This window comes from Bidens hawaiensis, unplaced genomic scaffold (assembly GCF_021521415.1).
Source record: "Bidens hawaiensis isolate Kalapana, Puna unplaced genomic scaffold, B.hawaiensis_p1.1 tig00011466_1, whole genome shotgun sequence".
NCBI lineage: Eukaryota > Viridiplantae > Streptophyta > Magnoliopsida > Asterales > Asteraceae > Bidens > Bidens hawaiensis.
Window position 1 is genome coordinate 427324 of NW_027491894.1, and position 18299 is coordinate 445622.

At 37.3% G+C, this 18299-nt stretch overlaps 2 protein-coding genes, 1 long non-coding RNA gene and 1 other non-coding gene across 4 annotated transcripts; 2 read left to right on the top strand and 2 right to left on the bottom strand.

The window, feature by feature from the left end:
- The first annotated feature begins 269 nt into the window (after window positions 1-269).
- TRNAK-CUU (transfer RNA lysine (anticodon CUU)) lies at window positions 270-342 on the top strand. Its single transcript has one exon. It is a non-coding gene; the product is annotated as a tRNA-Lys (tRNA).
- A 4743-nt stretch (window positions 343-5085) lies between these two features.
- On the top strand, window positions 5086-7573 carry LOC143538023 (protein FMP32, mitochondrial-like). Its single transcript, XM_077031664.1, has 7 exons — window positions 5086-5447; window positions 5721-5852; window positions 5972-6031; window positions 6637-6713; window positions 6797-6853; window positions 6948-7014; window positions 7114-7573. Exons 1-7 carry the CDS (start codon window positions 5274-5276, stop codon window positions 7231-7233), a joined length of 687 nt encoding a protein of 228 aa, XP_076887779.1. The 5' UTR covers window positions 5086-5273; the 3' UTR covers window positions 7234-7573.
- Window positions 7574-9098: 1525 nt separating this feature from the next.
- LOC143538054 (uncharacterized) lies at window positions 9099-9924 on the bottom strand. The gene is made up of 3 exons (XR_013136184.1): window positions 9851-9924; window positions 9630-9755; window positions 9099-9546 (listed from the first exon to the last, which is right to left on the bottom strand). It is a non-coding gene; the product is annotated as an uncharacterized LOC143538054 (long non-coding RNA).
- A 13-nt stretch (window positions 9925-9937) lies between these two features.
- On the bottom strand, window positions 9938-15139 carry LOC143538055 (uncharacterized). The gene is made up of 5 exons (XM_077031693.1): window positions 14978-15139; window positions 10600-11838; window positions 10395-10511; window positions 10249-10297; window positions 9938-10158 (listed from the first exon to the last, which is right to left on the bottom strand). Exons 1-5 carry the CDS (start codon window positions 15047-15049, stop codon window positions 9938-9940), a joined length of 1698 nt encoding a protein of 565 aa, XP_076887808.1. The 5' UTR covers window positions 15050-15139.
- Between the last annotated feature and the right edge of the window lie 3160 nt (window positions 15140-18299).

The following is an 18299-nucleotide window of genomic DNA, read 5'->3' on the forward strand; positions in this document are numbered from 1 at the left end:
TTTATCGTGTTTTAATTGTTTATATTCGTTGATATTTTAGCCATACTATTGGTTCACTGGTTGGACCGAACTCAGTAGCGCAATCCTTAAACAAAAAGTTGGCAAACAACATCTAAAATATACCTGAAGTCTACGGTTTGAATCTTATCACTAAAAAAAACAACACGCCAAGATTCTTTATTTCAACAGAAAAATAGAAGACGTGTTACAACCAAGTTGGGTTGAATATTACCACACCAAGTACCTCTTGTATAAAAATAGGACAACAAGCCCGTCTAGCTCAGTTGGTAGAGCGCAAGGCTCTTAACCTTGTGGTCGTGGGTTCGAGCCCCACAGTGGGCGCATTGCTTTTTCTTGCACTAGAAACCTTTATCAAAATCCTGTATGAATGGAGGTTTACTTTACAGTTACCAAAAAGCGACTAAAGTTGTTAATCTGTATTTATTTTCTCGGTTTAACTTGAACATGATGTTTCAATATATGCTATATACGATTGCAGCATAGAGTTAGATGTTCGAACCTAAAAAACGATGTATAAAATTTTTAAAAACACAAACATACAAGGTTTGGTTAAAGCCGATTAAGCGAATAATAATCGATAATCATATTATTTGCTTAACCATAACCATCAGCTTTGTTCAGTATTTGTTTATTTTGATACACAATTATTTTTAGATTTAATTTAAGAAAATTGGTTTTAAATACTCCCAACTATCATGTGTTGGCAAATAACGGGCTCAACTTTACATTTGGCTAGTGATGGTCCCATCTAAAGGGGTATTTGTTTTTAACGGTCCGCGACTAACGAATGACTAACTCTGTTAGTCGATTGCTGAGTTGGCACGCCTAGTTGTCAAATATTGCATATGTGGCAGCTTATGTGGCAATCAAAGTAATATAATATATACACACACACACATGTGTTGTCTACTTGTCTTCCTCCTCTAGCAGCCACCACCATCGCCACTAGCAGCCACCACCATCGCCATCACCTGCAACAATCGCCGGAAAACAAATCACCACTGCATCACGTTTTTCCGGCTCCTCCCTCCCACTGTATATATCTACCGGCACCCACGTTTTTCCGGCGAATAAACGAATCACCAACACCAGTGGGTAATTTGAATCCAAAAAATCAGAAATCGTTTTTCCGGTGGGTTGTTTGAATTCTGGCAAGGCTCTTCGGGATATCAATTCGAACACCATTCGAGGTAATAAATATATCATTCAACTCGTTTTTATCAACCAAATAAAAGCCCTAAGATTTTAATTGCAATCTGTAATCAACTAACACGAATTATGGTTCGAATTGGAGCCTGTTTCTAGACTTCTAATGAAAAAACCCACAATTGAAAACCTAGAACTAAAACTTACCTGAATGTTAGTCGCAGAACCTTTTAGGATTTTTCTTCCAACGAGATGAAGAAGACAATTGGGAGCTCAATTCCATCAATTTGGTGTTTTAGGGTTCTTCAGTTTGCTCAATTGGATATTTTAGGGTTATGATTTTGGTCAACTACGTCACCTGATGTTTATAAAGAGCCACAGCCACGTAATCGTTCCACGTCAGATGGTTTTTAACAGCTGGATGACCAACTCAGCATAATACTAACGGAGTTATGAATCCGTTAGTCGAGAACTGTTAAAAACAAATAGGTCTTTAGTTGGGACCATCACCAGCCAAATGTAAAGTTTGGCCCGTTATTTGCCAACACATGATAGTTGGGAGTATTTAAAACTAATTTTCTTTTAATTTATTTCAAATTTAAGAATCAAAGATGCAGATAAGCGGACAAAAGCAGCTCTGCCACCTCTTTTTGAATGAAAAAAACGATCCTACTACAAACAAAATTAATGTTTTTCTGCATCGTTAAGGTACTGTGCACGACCCGCTGAAAACAAAGTTTGTTTTTCGGTTATTGTTCGGCTTTAACCCGTACTCCAAAACCTATTATTATATTATTAAAATATAATATAATAATAGGTTGCATGCCCGTTGCAGGGGGTGCAAGCATGCTGATGGTGTCTATTCTTTTTCACGGCCCGTTAGCAGGGGGTGCAAGCATGCCCGTTGCATGCCCTTAGTAGGGGGTGCAAGCCTGCTGATGGTGTCTATTATTTTTCTGTGGATTCTGGAGATGCTGGAGAATTCATCGTTGGGATCCAGAAACCTAATCGTGTGTCTGTGGATAGAGACCCAGGTCCATCTGTAGGAGTGGTTGGGGATGTATCCCTTTTGGAACGGGTTTTCTCCCTTCCCATTCAAACGGTTAAAAGAATCCCCCCAAGTTGTCGTTTGGCGTTTGCTCAGACTTTGGCATGTGCTTTACGCAAGGTAGTGGATTCACCAGGCTCGATTGAGAATTGGGTCAAATTACTATTGTTTCCGCGTTGTACTTTAAGGGTGGTGAAACCTTCCACTAGGCATGAACGCAGGTTAGGGAATCGAAAGTCTTTGCAATGTAGTAGCATTCAGCAAGCACTTGCGTTGTGGAAAGATGGATCTGGTTTCGCTGACTTGGTTCTTTCTCTCTTTGATAACGTGGGGGAAGCACTTTTTCTAAAAGAGAGGTGGGAGGGGAGGAGGGTTCTGAAAACAGCCTCAATATTAAACAATGTCTCAGGAAAGTCAGGGATGGTCATTTCACAGCTGTAGTCAAGGTATTATGCTCAAGTGGGGTTGCCCCTCTCGGAGATTCAACCATGAAAGCCCTCACTGATAAACACCCAGTGGTGCTGCCTCCGTCCTTTCCTTCTAGCTCAGTCGCCCTGCCTACTCTCTCTGTGGATGGGGACTGTGTGCTTAGATGTATCCGATCATTTCCTAAAGGGACCTCATGCGGGAGAGACGGGATGCGGGCGCAACACTTGTTGGACGCTCTTAGTGGTGAGGGATTAGTGACTTCCATGGGTCTGCTCTCAGTCATCACTGAAGTCGTCAACTTATGGCTAGGGGGTCTGTACCCTAAGGTGCTCGCTGAGTTTATTGCTTCGGCCCCCCTTACCCCTTTATTAAAGTCGGATAATGGAATTCGGCCCATTGCTGTGGGGGCTATCTGGCGTAGGTTGGTTTCTAAAGTGGCTATGAAGATGGTTGGGAAGGAAATGACTCAGTATTTAGGGGACTTTCAGTTTGGGGTAGGGACCCCTAATGGGGCAGAGGCGGTGCTTACCGTAGACTTCTCCAACGCCTTCAATATGGTTGACCGCACAGCCCTTCTCCGGGAGGTTCATCATCATTGCCCGTCTATCTATCTATGGGTCCAGTTCCTTTATGCCCAGCCGGCTAGGTTGTACGTTGGTGATGACTGTATAGGGGCTACTACTGGGGTTCAGCAGGGAGACCCCCTTGGGCCCCTCCTCTTTGCCTTAGCATTACACCCTATTGTTCTCCGGTACAAAATGACTGTAACCTCCCATTTCATGCTTGGTACTTGGATGATGGGACTATTATTGGTGGTGCCAACGAAGTCACTAAAGCCCTAGACAATATCAGCTCGGAAGGGCCATCATTGGGGCTTTAACTTAATATTAAGAAAACCGAGGTTTGTTGGCCAGCGTGTAATGGAGTGAAAGTTAAAGTTGGGCTTTTCCCTAGTGGGATTGGTAGACCAGAGAGAGGGGTAAAGCTCCTTGGAGGGGCTGTTAGTCGAGATCCCTACTTTATTAAGGAGTTGGCGAGGCGGAGAGCAGCTCGTGCGGTTGATCTTATGAAACTCTTATCTTGCCTTAGGGATCCCCAGATCGAACTCCTCCTACTTAGGTCTTTGCATGGGGGTTGCTAAGTTGCTTTTTGGGTTACGAACATGCCACCCCCATATGATGGATGATGCGGTATCCTGTTTTGATATGGGGATTCGAGAAGCCATCGAAGACATAGTTGTATGTGGAGGCCCATTCTTTGGTGATCTTCAGTGGCGACTTGCATCTTTACCGATGCGCTAGGGGGGTTTAGGCCTTCTTTCGGCTCATGATGTTGGGGTTTACGCTTTTGTAGCGTCGAGGGCTTAGTCTTGGAAGCTGCAGAATCACATCTTAAGGAATATCGGAGTTGTCGACCTGGACCAGACTACGTGCAGGCCCTGGAACGCCTAAATGGCGCTCTCCCAGACTTTGACATTGGCGGTTTCTCTAATAAGGACACCGCCCCACCAAAGCCTCAAAAAACTTTGGCGAATGCCCTTTTTGGCAAAATCGCTCAGAGCCTGGGAGAAGTTTTTGGATTGTCCCCCCCCCCCCCCCGACAGAAGGCGGTTATTGAATACTTACAAGGTCCTCATGCCCAAGATTTTCTGACCGTTATCCCGATTGATGGCTTGGGCCAAAGCATGTCTGCGGTCGAGTATAGGGCCATTCTTAAGTACCGTTTGATGGTCCCAATGTACCCAGAAGACGAAACATGTCCGATCTGCCGTAAGGCTTGCCTGGATAAATTTGGAGAGCATGCGGTTCATTGCAAGGAGATGTCTGGGTTCAAATACCGACATGATTGGGTGCGGGACGTTCTTTGGGACATCTTAAGGCGAGCTGAGATATCAGCTAAAAAGGAAGCCCCCGTAAACTTCCTTACAGACCCCACGGAAGGGAGATCCACTCTACGACCGGCAGATTTGCTCGTCTTTGGTTGGGCCAGGGGAAAACACGCTTGTGTTGACCTCACAGGGGTATCTCCTTTAGCTGGTTTGAGGGATAATGGGTTTGTAGTTGGGCAAGCAATGAAAAGGGCTGAAACGAAGAAGGTGGAGAAACATGCTAAAGCCTGCGAAGAGAACCAACATGTTTTTGTCCCTCTGGCTTTTGATACCTTTGACTCCTTGGCACCGGAAGCTATCCGTTTCCTAACCAGGGTCCAACGGGTTGTGCATAGCAATGTGTCGACTCCAAAGGGGCAGGAGTATGTCTTTAGCAGGTTAGAGTTTGCAATTCAGAAAGGAGTGACGGCGCAGCTTGTTGCCCGCCTACCTATTATGTTGATGTAATATCTATGTTTCTTATTAAATATATAATATAAATTTTATTTTGTTTTAAAAAAAAATTATTAAAATAAACCAAAATTAAACTCCAGTTCTTCACGACTCCCAATAACAAACGATAAAAACCCAGAAACCAAAACTCAATCATTCTTTCACCCATTCTTTCTTCAAATCAATCTCCTTAGTTTACATTCAATCAAGATTCTTGTTCCTTTAATATATCTATCTATCTATCTGGGTTTTCATTCAATTCACTTCAAAGCTTATTTCTTGATCAGTCAATCAATTGCTGTTTGTTTAATGGCCTGCATCCGTGCCGGAACGAAGCTCCGATTCGTTCAGCCCACTAATTCAGCTCAATATTATTATTATTATCATAATAATCCATTTTGCAGCAGATTTGATTCAAGACAGATCTCTCAGCTCGTTCAATCCAACGGCAAGCGTTTGTTCCTTGTTGACACGCTAGCACTTGTAAGCATCTCTTCAATTTCAATTTCAACTTAATAAAATGAATTAGATTTGAATTTTTCCCTGTATAATTTAAGGATGCTCTTCGGGTTTTCCGCCTCGGGTTTTCGTTTAGAAAAAAAGTGACCCGGTAACTGACCCATTTAAAGTTGGGGTTTTGGTCATAAAAGATATCCTCAAAATACCCGCTTAATGTTCAGGTTGGTCAGGCTCGGGTTATTCCGGATAATGACAGCCCTACTAAAAGTTAGGATTTGATTGGTTTGGTCCTTTTAGGTTAGAAGATTAGAAGGACAAGGTGTGCCGTCGAAGCAAGCTGAGGCGATTACGTCAGCAATTACGGAAGTTTTAAATGATAGTTTGGAGAATGTGGCTCAATCGTTTGTTACTAAAGCCGAAATGCAAAGGGTTTGTTTGTTTTGTTTTCTTGTTAATTGAATTAAATTGGGGGTTTTTAAATTTTATTGCTTTTTGGTGATTGATTTATATATATATATATATATATATATATATATATATTTGTTTAGATTGAGATGACTCAAGATGGTAATTTGGGCAAGTTTAAGTCTCAAGTGCAGAGCTCTCAGGTAATTGATTAACTATTTTGTTAAATAAATGTATTTGGTGATTTTGAATGTTCTTAGATCAAGTTGAAAACTTGAAATTATCAGTATTACTGTATTAGGACTGACAAACGGGTCGGAACCGGTTGATTCAAAAAAGGGTTATTTTGGTTAATTGTTTGGGTCGAAATGGGTCGGCTCAGAACGGGTTTCTGGTTAGAACGGATTGGTTTAAAAAAATATATATATATTTTTTTATTTCAACTTTACTTCTTGTTTTCGGCACCGGTTACGCGCGTTCATGTGTCGGTTACGCGTACTGGGGGTGGGAGAATACGCATGACCCGGCCATGGTACGCACTTAACTCAGCGCTCCGCACGAGTATCAGGCGTTGGTTACGTGCATTTAATATTCCAGATTAAGTTGAAAACTTGATAATCATGTGTTTAATACAGATTAAGTTGAAAACTTGAAATTATCAGTATTTGGTTTGAAATGGTTTTGACTTTTGAACCTGTGTTATGGGTATTTGTATGATTTTATCTCGCAATGGTACCAATGCATTTGTTTGAATTCTTAGAATTTGTACATCCAATTAGTTGAAATTTTTTCTAAACTTTTATTTTAGGAAAATCATTTCTCTTTATTGCAACGTGAGACGGAAAAATTGAGGAATGATATAGAGAAGATGCGCAGTGAGTTGAGGTATTATCTTTGTTACAATTTCATTGCAGTTTATAAAAATTTTATGTACAACTTGAAAAATACTAACTTTGATTGTGACACAGGTATGAAATAGACAAAGTCACCGCTGGACAGCGTCTGGATTTGAATCTTGAAAGAGGGTAACAAGATCCGTCTTTTTTTTTTCCAACTTCGAAAAAAAGCTAACCATTGTTTATGTAAAAATTTTTACTTATTAGTGAGTGATAAATGCAGGAGAATTCGGGATGAACTCGCAAACCAAAACCAAGAAACTGCTAACCTCACAAACAAGCTTGATCGGGTGAGTACACACCGTCTTTTTGTCTGTTTTTTCATCAAAAGGCTATGACTTTGACCAAAATGTTGACTTTTTATTTTTGGAAATGTTTAATAAAACCAGGAAATTCATTCATTAAGGGCCCAACTGGAAGCAGCAAAATATGATGTGATCAAGTACTGCATAGGTACCCTTGTCTCGATTTCTGCTGTTGGTTTGGCGGTGCTGCGGATACTCATGTAAACTGCAATCTTGCTACTTGCAATGATTAGCATTAACACATAGAGATAAAACCATGGTTAGCTTCACGCGTGTTTTATGTTGCTCGTGATCGATTGGTCAAATATGTAGCATAAGTAAACCATGATAGGTTGGCTATTCTTGGTCTTTACTTCACTTATTTTGGCATGCTGAAGTAATTGCACCAATATGACCATAATGAGACAGTTATCACAGTTTGTTTGTTTGTTTGTTATGTTTGGTTTATTAACTTTTGCTATATTTAAGCTTAATGTGAAGCTAAATGCCATTTTTTAGGATGTATTTTGTAACATATCAACTTAAAATTTTATTTATTTGTTGATATATGTATGATAGATTATCGTTCTCTCACTTTATGAGAATAACACACATGTTACTACTTTACTTAAAATTGATTCTTTACGAGACACTAGCTTCATAAATTTGTCTTATGAAAGTAGTTTAATTGTGCATGATCTTTACACACAATAAACAAATATATTGTCGTTTATCTTGAGTATTGTAAGAATAGTCTACAAACCCGTAATACATTGTGGATTATCGTGAATGGGGTTTTAAAAGAAAATGTGGTGATATTGTGGATTGTCGTGAATGGTTTTCTAAAAGAAAACGTAGTGATATTGTGGATTATCGTGAACGGTTTTTTTGAAAGAAAACGTAGTGAAGTTAATGAGTATAAAATGTTGATTTTCATGGTATTATTTGTTTGATTAGTAACTTATCGACTAAGTTATGTCTTAGAATAAAAAACGAGATAGTTAAAAACCATGATTATTGATGCCACATTTATTAAAGAACAAAGTTCTTATAATCAAACGTTTTAACTACAGGTATATATGTAATATCAAACTTAACAAGATGTTACCATCATCGAGTCAATCATTTTAGAGTTAGATATCGATAATTTTAGTTCACGCTTTGGTTCTTAATGTCATTATCAATACTAAAATCAATCCATGTTCGACTGTAATATTAAAATTAAAAAGAAAAGGAAAAATAGAATTTTGTAATGGTCCAACAGATAAATAGAAAGTACACGCACCACTGGTTCTGTACCGTGGCAGTGTACTATTCTACCACTAGACCACTAGTGCGATTTGATAATTCTGTCTTAATACTTACAATTAATAATAACTGTATTTTCTTTGGTTCATGCTTCATGGTATCAAATTTTGAAAAAGGAGAGAAATTTTTAAGTTCATTTTGATTGTTGTAAACTGGTCTTAATAAGTCATAATGATCTGAGTTTGTTTGGTGGAAAATCAGGAATGTTCTAGCTAAGCGACCGATTGCCATGGTGGCTAGGACCTTTGTCACAAGGTTATTTGATTCATTGTTCAGTGATCAGTCAAAAGATGGACAAGTCTGTTATGATCAATAAGGGAGTGCACCCCAACTGAACATACAAAAATGTATCTTATAAAAATGAAAAGTCAGAGGCATGCAAATGAAGAAGTTGCTACAGGAAAAGTTATGTCTTGTATGAGACTATGAGAGGTGAAAGAATCTTCCTTATATGGTGAGTAAAATCATTTCTCCAAAACTTTACACCCTCCATGACAAATTCACTATCGGTCGATAATTTGTTAAACATACCAAATTTGCGTGCTCTTTCGGTCATTTTTAAGTTTTTCAATAAATTTTCCAAACATTGACGTATTTGAAAAACCAAAGTTGACTGCAAGTGTAGGATATAAACTCTCACATTTTGAACTTGTGTTTAAAACCCCATTCAACTTATTTGAAAAACATTGTGCTTGTTTGATCTTTTGCACATTTTTTATTATGACACAAAAAGGTAAGATACGAACACGTGAATAAGAAGCATGTTTCACAATGTATAACCGGCTTTAATCACCATTTAACAGTTTTTTGCGTTTTTTTTCCTAATTACGTCAAAAATCAAACGTAACAATCTTAGTAAATAAAAAACTTTGTTATAAAAACAAAAGACATGTAATAACCATACTTATGCTATCTTCATAAAAAATTTCAATAACCATATCACAGTTGTATTCAATTCATCACTAATGTCCCCAAAACTGAATAGAATGCAGCAATCATGATTATACATTACATATCTACACAATTGCATATTTATGGGGTAACATATATCCTAATAAAATAATAAATATGAGAAGGGCACACTAAAAATAGATACTCTTCCTCTCACGGTTCCAAAGTCATCCAAACAACCGGTCAAACATTCTTCTACTGAACTGCTTTTAACTTGTTAGCCAAGAAACGTCTCACATACTTGTCGTTAATCTCAAACATAAAAAATATTCCCCTCATCTACCAATTCAAAACATAAAACAAGTTAGTTATATTTCAAAGGAAAAAAGAACAAATGATGCAAAAGTAACTTTTAACTTTACCTCAATTAAAGAACTTGAAGCAAGTGCAACCACCTCACCATGAGTAACTTCTATGCCGTTTAATATGATTGGATTGCCAAGGTTTTTAAGAGTGAATGATCCATTGGTTTCCATCTTAATAATAGCCTGTGAACATAAAAAAATGTAATCTATATGATAAATAACATGCAGTAGCAACAAGATGCAGGGATAACATAAGATAATCTTTTCATAATTCTCACCTGTCGCCTGGATATCTTATTAGCACGACCTTCTTTTCTTAGATCAATATCAACCTCAATGTTTTCGGTATATCTTCCGATTGTAACCTACATAACATAAATTGTCTTCAGTTGGTCATATATATTTTTTAAATAGTAATATAATAATAATCTGAATACCTCGGGTTTCTTGATATAGTGAGTCAAACGACGGCTGTAAAAGACGGCAAGGGCTTCATGCGATGACATGAATCTTTGAAACGAAGAATGGGCCGTTTGTTCCAGCCTCATTATCATCCTTTTAGCATCCTTGGTTTTATACTTTGCAACTGCAGATTGGAAAAACTGACAATAATAAGAAAATGATACCAAATGCAGATAAGAAGTTGTACACAACAGTACAACACCATAAGCATTACCTTCATTTGTGATACACTCACGACCATGGACCAACTCCTTTTCAAGTATCTGAAACATGACAATGAACACATCAACCAACTAAATGTGTAAAACATAAAAAAAAAAACAAAATGATAATAAGAACAATGGTGTTATAAAAATTTACCATAGGCTCAACATCGGAAAAATAGGGTATGTCATCATCACTATCGGATTTTTTCTCACTGACATAAGTATCATTCACTGGTTTTACATCAGCCATTTTCACAGAGCAACTTAAACCCTGTTTACATGAGTTAAAAAACAAAATCAGATAATGAAAGCTTTAGTGTGATGAAAGATTGAAATCATATGTAAATATATAATATTACCTTTTGTTCAACTTTACTAGCATCTTTCTCCATCATTCCATTCCTACTAATGTCTACATGCTTATGAATGGTCAAAGTTTTACTAGAAAGTGGACCCAGATATTGAACTTCAGGTGGCCCACATTTTGATACACTAGGTCCACCTGTAATTGACCGCGTGAGACTCAGTAAATCTTTCCCATTTGTTGCTGTATTAAGCACCTTTTCACCATCCTTCTTGTGTGATGACGAGGATAACGGACCAATAGAACTTTTAACAATTTTCCGACTAGACGCATGAACCAGCAAGAAAATATCATCATTGCATGGTATATCAGTGTCTTCCGTGTTTAAACTGCAAATAATCTCCCCTTCGTTAAGCTCTTGATCACTATGAAATTTGGGATCTTTAGATTCTTCAAGATTCACGTTTGCAACTGCCGGTGTGGCAGCATCAGCATCAGCACTGCACAAATTAGCTTCTTTTGCATCAACATCCATGATACCAATATCATCTTCATTAAGGAAGTTGAGAAGAGAATCTGTATATTCTATACAATTGATTAAACCGTGGGCCTCGTCAAACTCCGGCAAACTCTTAACCTCATGAAGTGCTGGCATGTCGTCTACAACCTGTTGATTTTCTGCATTGGTCAAATCAACCGGCATATCCGGTGCAGAAATATCTTCCATCACCTTCCACAGTGGCAATCTTGTTGATGAAGCACTATTATCTGAAATAGGGGAGTTATAATGGTGTTTCCCTCCAAATAATTTATCATTTTTCGTTTCAGACAGGCCCGGTTTATCATTTATAGCATTATTAACACCATTAACTGGATTATCAACAATTGTGGTTGTAGTAACAGTAGCATCAGTAGGTGCACTCATTAAAGATTCGGGAAAAGCCTGGCGCAAGATCTCAAAATCCTTTTCCTCAAAACCTAAATCATTTGCAAGACAATCGACTTGAAATTTAGGTTCTTGGGAAAAAACAACATTTTGAGAGTTAAAAAAGTCATTTTTTATTCTTTTTCGCATGGTGTAATAATCTCTGCGTATGCTCTCGTTTTTTCTCTTTTGAGATTTTGACGGTGGATCAGAACCAGATAGTGCAAGTATAGCCATGTGTGCTGAAGATTGATTGGCAATATCAGGATCATATAGAAGTGAATGCCAGCGATCTCGAATTTCACGTAACGTGTATTTACGTGAAAACTTTACTGCCCCTTTAGCGAGTGATATAAGAGAAGATCCGCGCTGTGATAAAAAAAAAGCAAAAAGTTAACAAAAAATATTAATGTGGAAATATTTTTTGCTACACGCGTTTAGGAAGGGTCTATGAAATAGTTTACGTTCCAAGAATAGATATGTGATCTAAGGCGTATATGCGTATCCGTGTATTTAAGATTAACCTTTTAGAAGAATCTTATATTATTACTCCCATAAGAAACATGTATACTTCTCAGGATAGAAAGAGCATGCATGCACTAGATATATGTATTCCTAATATTTATGACTTATGAATATTCTATCTTCACGCTATTTCAAAAGATCGAAGATATAATGATCCTTAATAAATATGAACGAAGCGGCAAACACTCAAAGAAAAATGGAATCTAATATCCATTTTGTCTTCGTTGTGTGTGATTCGACTCGCAAGGGAACTAATGTAGCCTAACTATATTAAAGCAACTAGAAAACACTAGATTTTTATCAACCATATCCTATAAGACATAAGATGAAAAAGAACAATAAGCAAATGTCACATGAAGCAGATGAAATTCATAAAAGATAGTTAAAAACACACAATGCACAAAGTTAACAGAAAAATTGGTGTGAAAATATTATTTTCTACACGCGTTTAGGAATGGTTTGTGAAATAGTTTACTTACCAAGAATAGATATGCGATCTAAGGTGTATACGTGTATCCGTGTATTCAAGATTTAACTTTTGTGAAGAATGTTGTAGTACTGAAAGGAGAAAAGCTCCCACCTTAAGAAACTAACCGTATGCTTCTCGGAATAGAAAGAGCATGCTTGCAGTAGATATATGCATTCCTAATATTTATGATTTATGAATATTCTATCTTTACACTATTTTAAAAGATCAAAGATATAATGATGAGTCGATGACCTTAATAAATATGAACAGAACAGCACACACGTCAACCTTCTGGTCAAAGAAAACTGGAATCTAATATCCTTTTTGTCTTCCGTGTGTGTGGTTTGACTCGCAAGGAAACTAAAGTAGCCTAGCTATATTAAATCCATTACGAAACACTAGATTCTTTATCAACCATATCCTAGAAGACATAAGATGAAATAGAACGATACGCAAATGTCACATGAAGCGAATGAAATTCATAAAAGATAGTTAAAAACTTACAATGGTTTGGAGGCCCTAAATAGTTCTAAAGTTGTGATTGTTTCACCACTCAAGGTTTCGCCACATATTATCAACTAATTATGCTACTCTTCATCCATTTGTTACCACACGTGGAGCCCGTGTTCCACATCAATAAATTAAACATGCTAACGAAGATCAACATTCTAACTAAGTTAGGTTACAATATGCCTACAAATATGCTTTCATGGACATTGCATACATCCATAAAACTAGGCTTTTTCTCGTTCATTTTTGTCATATACCTAAACAAAACCGAAAAGGAAGCATATATGTCTCGTAAACATAACACAAACACACACACGAATACGCGCATATATGTATTTAGGCAAGTAAGCAATCATGTATACACCAAATATATGCTTTCATAAACATTGCATGCATCCATAGACCATAAAACTAGGTTTTGTCGTTCATTTATCGAGATAAACAAAAACGTAAAACGGTCATATAACTAAACAAAACTGCAAAGGCAGCATACATGTCTCATAAACACAACACAACCACACACAAATACGCGCATATATGCATATGTTAGGCAAGTAGCCAGTCATTCTATGCACCATATACCAATCAATCTGAGCACCAATAAATCGGAACAAACTTGTGTTACGTGAGTTACAACTTACATCTTACATCAACTTAAACTTAGATGAATCAAACTTTTATGAGTAAAATGCACACAAATGGTTTTGTATGAGAACATAGGGCCACTAGTATATAGCAGCTAACTGTATAAACCATACATGAATTCTTTCTAACATCAGTAAATTAAATCAAAACCATGTCACACAAGTTAACTCCAGCATGCAATCAATATCAGTTTTCACACAATCCAATAGCTGAAGACAAATCACAATCAGCATCAAATTCAGCAAACGGAGCCTTAACTAATCTCTTAACATTAACATAATAACCAATCGCAATCTTACATACGAAAAATCCACCAAAGAGAATAGCAGTTATAGAAACGTATCCAAACGTTCATTTATCGAGATAACAGATTCACGATCATATAACTAAACAAAACCGAAAAGGAAGCATGTATGTCTCATAAACATAACACAGAGTCACAGACACAAATGCGCACGTATACGCATATATATATTTAGGCAAGTAATCTATCATTCTACGTATCATTACACCAGATATCAATCACTATGAACATCAGTAAACTGGAACAAATTCGTCTTACGCAAATTACACGTTACATCAACTTATACATAAACGAATCTAACGATTATGAACTAAATAGTTTGTATGAGTACTTAGTGCCACTACTATATAACTAATTGTATCCACCATATATAAATTCTTCCTAACATCAGTAAATCAAATTAAAACTGTGTCACACAGGTTACATCAACTTATACATACATAAATCAAACTTTTACGAACAAAATACACAAACATTTTTGCATGAGAATTTAATACCACTAGCTTCAACCGGTTCCGATTCGATAAATCAAATCAAAATCGTGTCAGTGTGTCACACAAGTTAATTCCAGCATATGATCCAATAGCTGAAAACATATTGCAATCAGCATCAAATTCAACAAACGGAGCCCTAATTGATCTCTTAACAATAACAGCTATAGAAACGTATCCAAACGTTCATTTATCGAGATAACAAATTCACAATCATATAAGTATATAACTAAACAAAACCGAAAAGAAAGCATGCATATCTCATAAACATAACACAAACACACACATATATGCATATATATATTAGGCAAGTAATCTATCAATCACTATGAACACCAGTAAACTTATACACAAACGAATACACACAAATATATTTATATTATACAATACAGGCCACTAGCATATAACTAACAGTGTCACACAAGTTAATTCGCATCAAGTATAACAATCGGTGCCCTAATTCATCACTTAACACTAACATAATCACCAATTACAATCACACGTACGAATAATAATCCAAAATCAATCCGAAAAGCAGTAACAGTAACGGAAACGTATCCAGACCTGCATAGCATTCTTCAGCAAGAGATCGTCTGCAGGATTCCACGTAGAACGAAGAGTATCCGTTGCCGTCATCTTCTCCGTCGAATACAAGCCCTAAATGTATCAAATAAGTGATTAATTAACGAATCGAAAGCAATTGACGATCAATTGGAAGGTGAATGTGAATGTGAATGTGAATGTGAATGTGAATGTGAATGTGAATGCATAAGAGAGTATATAGTGAAGAATTTGGGGAAGGCGGGTAACAAAACCCCATGGAAATTGCAGGTTTTAAATTTGTTAGTATGTTTGTAATTCATTAATTAATTATTTAATGTGAAGATATTTTTCATATTTTGAATTTAATTTTATTAATGAAAGTATATTAAATACATGGAGAATTCATTATTATTTGAATTAAATTAAATATATACAGCTTATAACAATCAGATACTTTGACTGAATAATTTAATTTATTTAATGGCCTTTTGAGAAAGTTTTTGAATTATTTAATCGTTTGAATGTAAGCAAACGGCTTTTTAATATTTATAAAAGTTTAATTAATAGTTAATGTCTAAATGAAAATGAGTGTCGGTCGAACACGGTTGATTAGTATGGTATTGACGCATTTTATGAAAGATCTGATACTTACGTGGTAAAGTACAAAGCCATATAATAGCATATGTTTACGTCACATGTTTTTAACGATTGTTTGATATAAATTACACGATAAAGACGGTTCTCGCGGTTTTAATAGTAAGTTTAAACTAAAAGTTTTCTTTATGGACTAAGATGCATATTTATTACATGCATCAACGGTGATTTTTTTTTAATAAAAATACAATATCAGGTAAAATTTTTGTTGTGGTTTAAAATATAAATATAATTATTTAAAATGTTATTTGTTTTGAATCATACTATTCACACTTAAAATCAATTTTACTGAGTTGTCACTTACTTTTTAGTAAATTTTATATACAGTTAAAATGATAAATGTGAAATAATCTTTTAAAAGGTTTTACAACAATGCCTTTAAGGCTATTGTTGATTTTAGTATCTTACCATATTTGAAAATATCATTTTATGTTTAATAGCAAATTTTTCCATCTAAATCTCTCAAACCTATACTTAATACAAATTTGAACACTTTTTTATTTGAAGAGACAAACAACAATGCAACATACAAATAAACCACCATTAATATTGTTTTTGTGTTCATTTGAAATATGATTACTCTGTTTATCCTCTTATTTTTAACCTTATGTTTTTTAAATGACTATAACTTTTTCATATGTTAGTTTTTTTTAAGTAGACCATGAAAACGAATATATGTTCTTTAATTTGCGTATGATAATGCCTACAATATATTTTATTGTGTATCAAATTGTCACGTTTGGTTTGTTTTATTAAATTATGCATAAATTTTAAAAACAATACCTATATAAACTTGTTACACTTCTTAGAGTCTCGTGTCTCCTTATTTTAACCTTGTTCGCATAATATTGTTCGCCATTTAATTGAAAAAAAAAACCTTAACTTTATAACTAAAAAGAAACTATCTTGATTGTATTCAGGCTTGAACCAAACAACCAAAGTATCATAAAGGTTGGCTCCAAGGGAAGAACACACATAGACAGATCACCATCAGTACCAGAGTTGTGCAAGAAAAAACACCAATGAGGCTGTGCCACGTGTACAACAAGTAGGCGCTAGGCCACTACAACAACCACGCAAAGGAGACAACAACAATATGTATTAGGTCCCACGCAAAACGGTATCCATGATTTCTACTATGACGCCTACAAGAAAGACAAACGGAATATTTCCTCAAACACATGACCCAATAAGTTGTCCACAACACTCCACGTCTCCTATCATCGCGACTCCACCAAACGGTAAAGTATTTGGTTTCTCACTCTCTCTAACCACACACTATCTCTTTGTGATTTATACAGTTGTATGTACGGAGAGGCCATCATAAATACGACTTTTCTGAGCTGGAATCCCTTCTAACCACCACCACACAATAGTTTTCCTTGCATCTTTGTATTTGCAGATCGTAACATACCACGGTAAACTCCGTCCTTGCCTTCTAGCTCTGTCGTCCTGCCTACTCTCTCTGTGGATGGGGACTGTGTGCTTAGATGTATCCGATCATTTCCTAAAGGGACCTCATGCGGGAGAGACGGGTTGCGGGCGCAACACTTGTTGGACGCTCTTAGTGGTGAAGGATCAGTGACTTCCATGGGTCTGCTCTCAGCCATCACTGAAGTCGTCAACTTATGGCTAGGGGGTCTGTGCCCCAAGGTGCTCGCTGAGTTTATTGCTTCGGCCCCCCTTACCCCTTTATTAAAGCCGGATAATGGAATTCGGCCCATTGCTGTGGGGGCTATCTGGCGTAGGTTGGTTTCTAAAGTGGCTATGAAGATGGTTGGGAAGGAAATGACTCAGTATTTAGGGGACTTTCAGTTTGGGGTGGGGACCCCTAATGGGGCAGAGGCGGTGCTTCACAGCGCGAACCGGTTTCTTAACTCCTTTCACGCGGACGGCTCTTTAGCTATACTTACCGTGGACTTCTCCAACGCCTTTAATATGGTCGACCGCACAGCCCTTCTCCGAGAGGTTCATCATCATTGCCCGTCTATCTATCTATGGGTCCAGTTCCTTTATGCCCAGCCGGCTAGGTTGTACGTTAATGATAACTGTATAGGGGCTACTACTGGGGTTCAGCAGGGAGACCCCCTTGGGCCCCTCCTCTTTGCCTTAGCATTACACCCTCTTGTTCTCCGGGTACAAAATGACTGTAACCTCCCATTTCATGCTTGGTACTTGGATGATGGGACTATTATTGGTGGTGCCAACGAAGTCGCTAAAGCCCTAGACATTATCAACTCGGAAGGGCCATCATTGGGGCTGCAACTTAATATTAAGAAAACCGAGGTTTTTTGGCCAACGTGTAACGGGGTTAAAGTCAAAGATGGGCTCTTCCCTAGTGGGATTGGTAGACCAGAGAGAGGGGTAAAGCTCCTTGGAGGGGCTGTTAGTCGAGATCCCTACTTTATTAAGGAGTTGGCGAGGCGGAGAGCATCTCGTGCGGTTGATCTTATGAAACTCTTACCTTGCCTTAGGGATCCCCAGAGCGAACTCCTCCTGCTTAGGTCTTGCATGGGGGTTGCTAAGTTGCTTTTTGGGTTACGAACCTGCCACCCCCATATGATGGATGATGCGGTATCCTGTTTTGATAAGGGGCTACGAGAAGCCATCGAAGACATAGTTGTATGTGGAGGCCCGTTCTTTGGTGATCTTCAGTGGCGACTTGCATCTTTACCGATGCGCTTAGGGG

What these genes read in the sequence shown, in the direction of transcription:
- LOC143538023 (XM_077031664.1), top strand. Translation starts at nt 5,274, where the DNA reads ATGGCCTGCATCCGTGCCGGAACGAAGCTCCGATTCGTTCAGCCCACT. An exon ending in TTGTTGACACGCTAGCACTT is followed by an intron (nt 5,448 to 5,720) that starts GTAAGCATCTCT and finishes TGGTCCTTTTAG; the next exon opens with GTTAGAAGATTAGAAGGACA. An exon ending in TCACAAACAAGCTTGATCGG is followed by an intron (nt 7,015 to 7,113) that starts GTGAGTACACAC and finishes TAATAAAACCAG; the next exon opens with GAAATTCATTCATTAAGGGC.
- LOC143538055 (XM_077031693.1), bottom strand. Translation starts at nt 15,049, where the DNA reads ATGACGGCAACGGATACTCTTCGTTCTACGTGGAATCCTGCAGACGAT. An exon ending in CTAGTAAAGTTGAACAAAAG is followed by an intron (nt 10,512 to 10,599) that starts GTAATATTATAT and finishes TCATGTAAACAG; the next exon opens with GGTTTAAGTTGCTCTGTGAA. An exon ending in TGAGTGTATCACAAATGAAG is followed by an intron (nt 10,159 to 10,248) that starts GTAATGCTTATG and finishes TCCAATCTGCAG; the next exon opens with TTGCAAAGTATAAAACCAAG.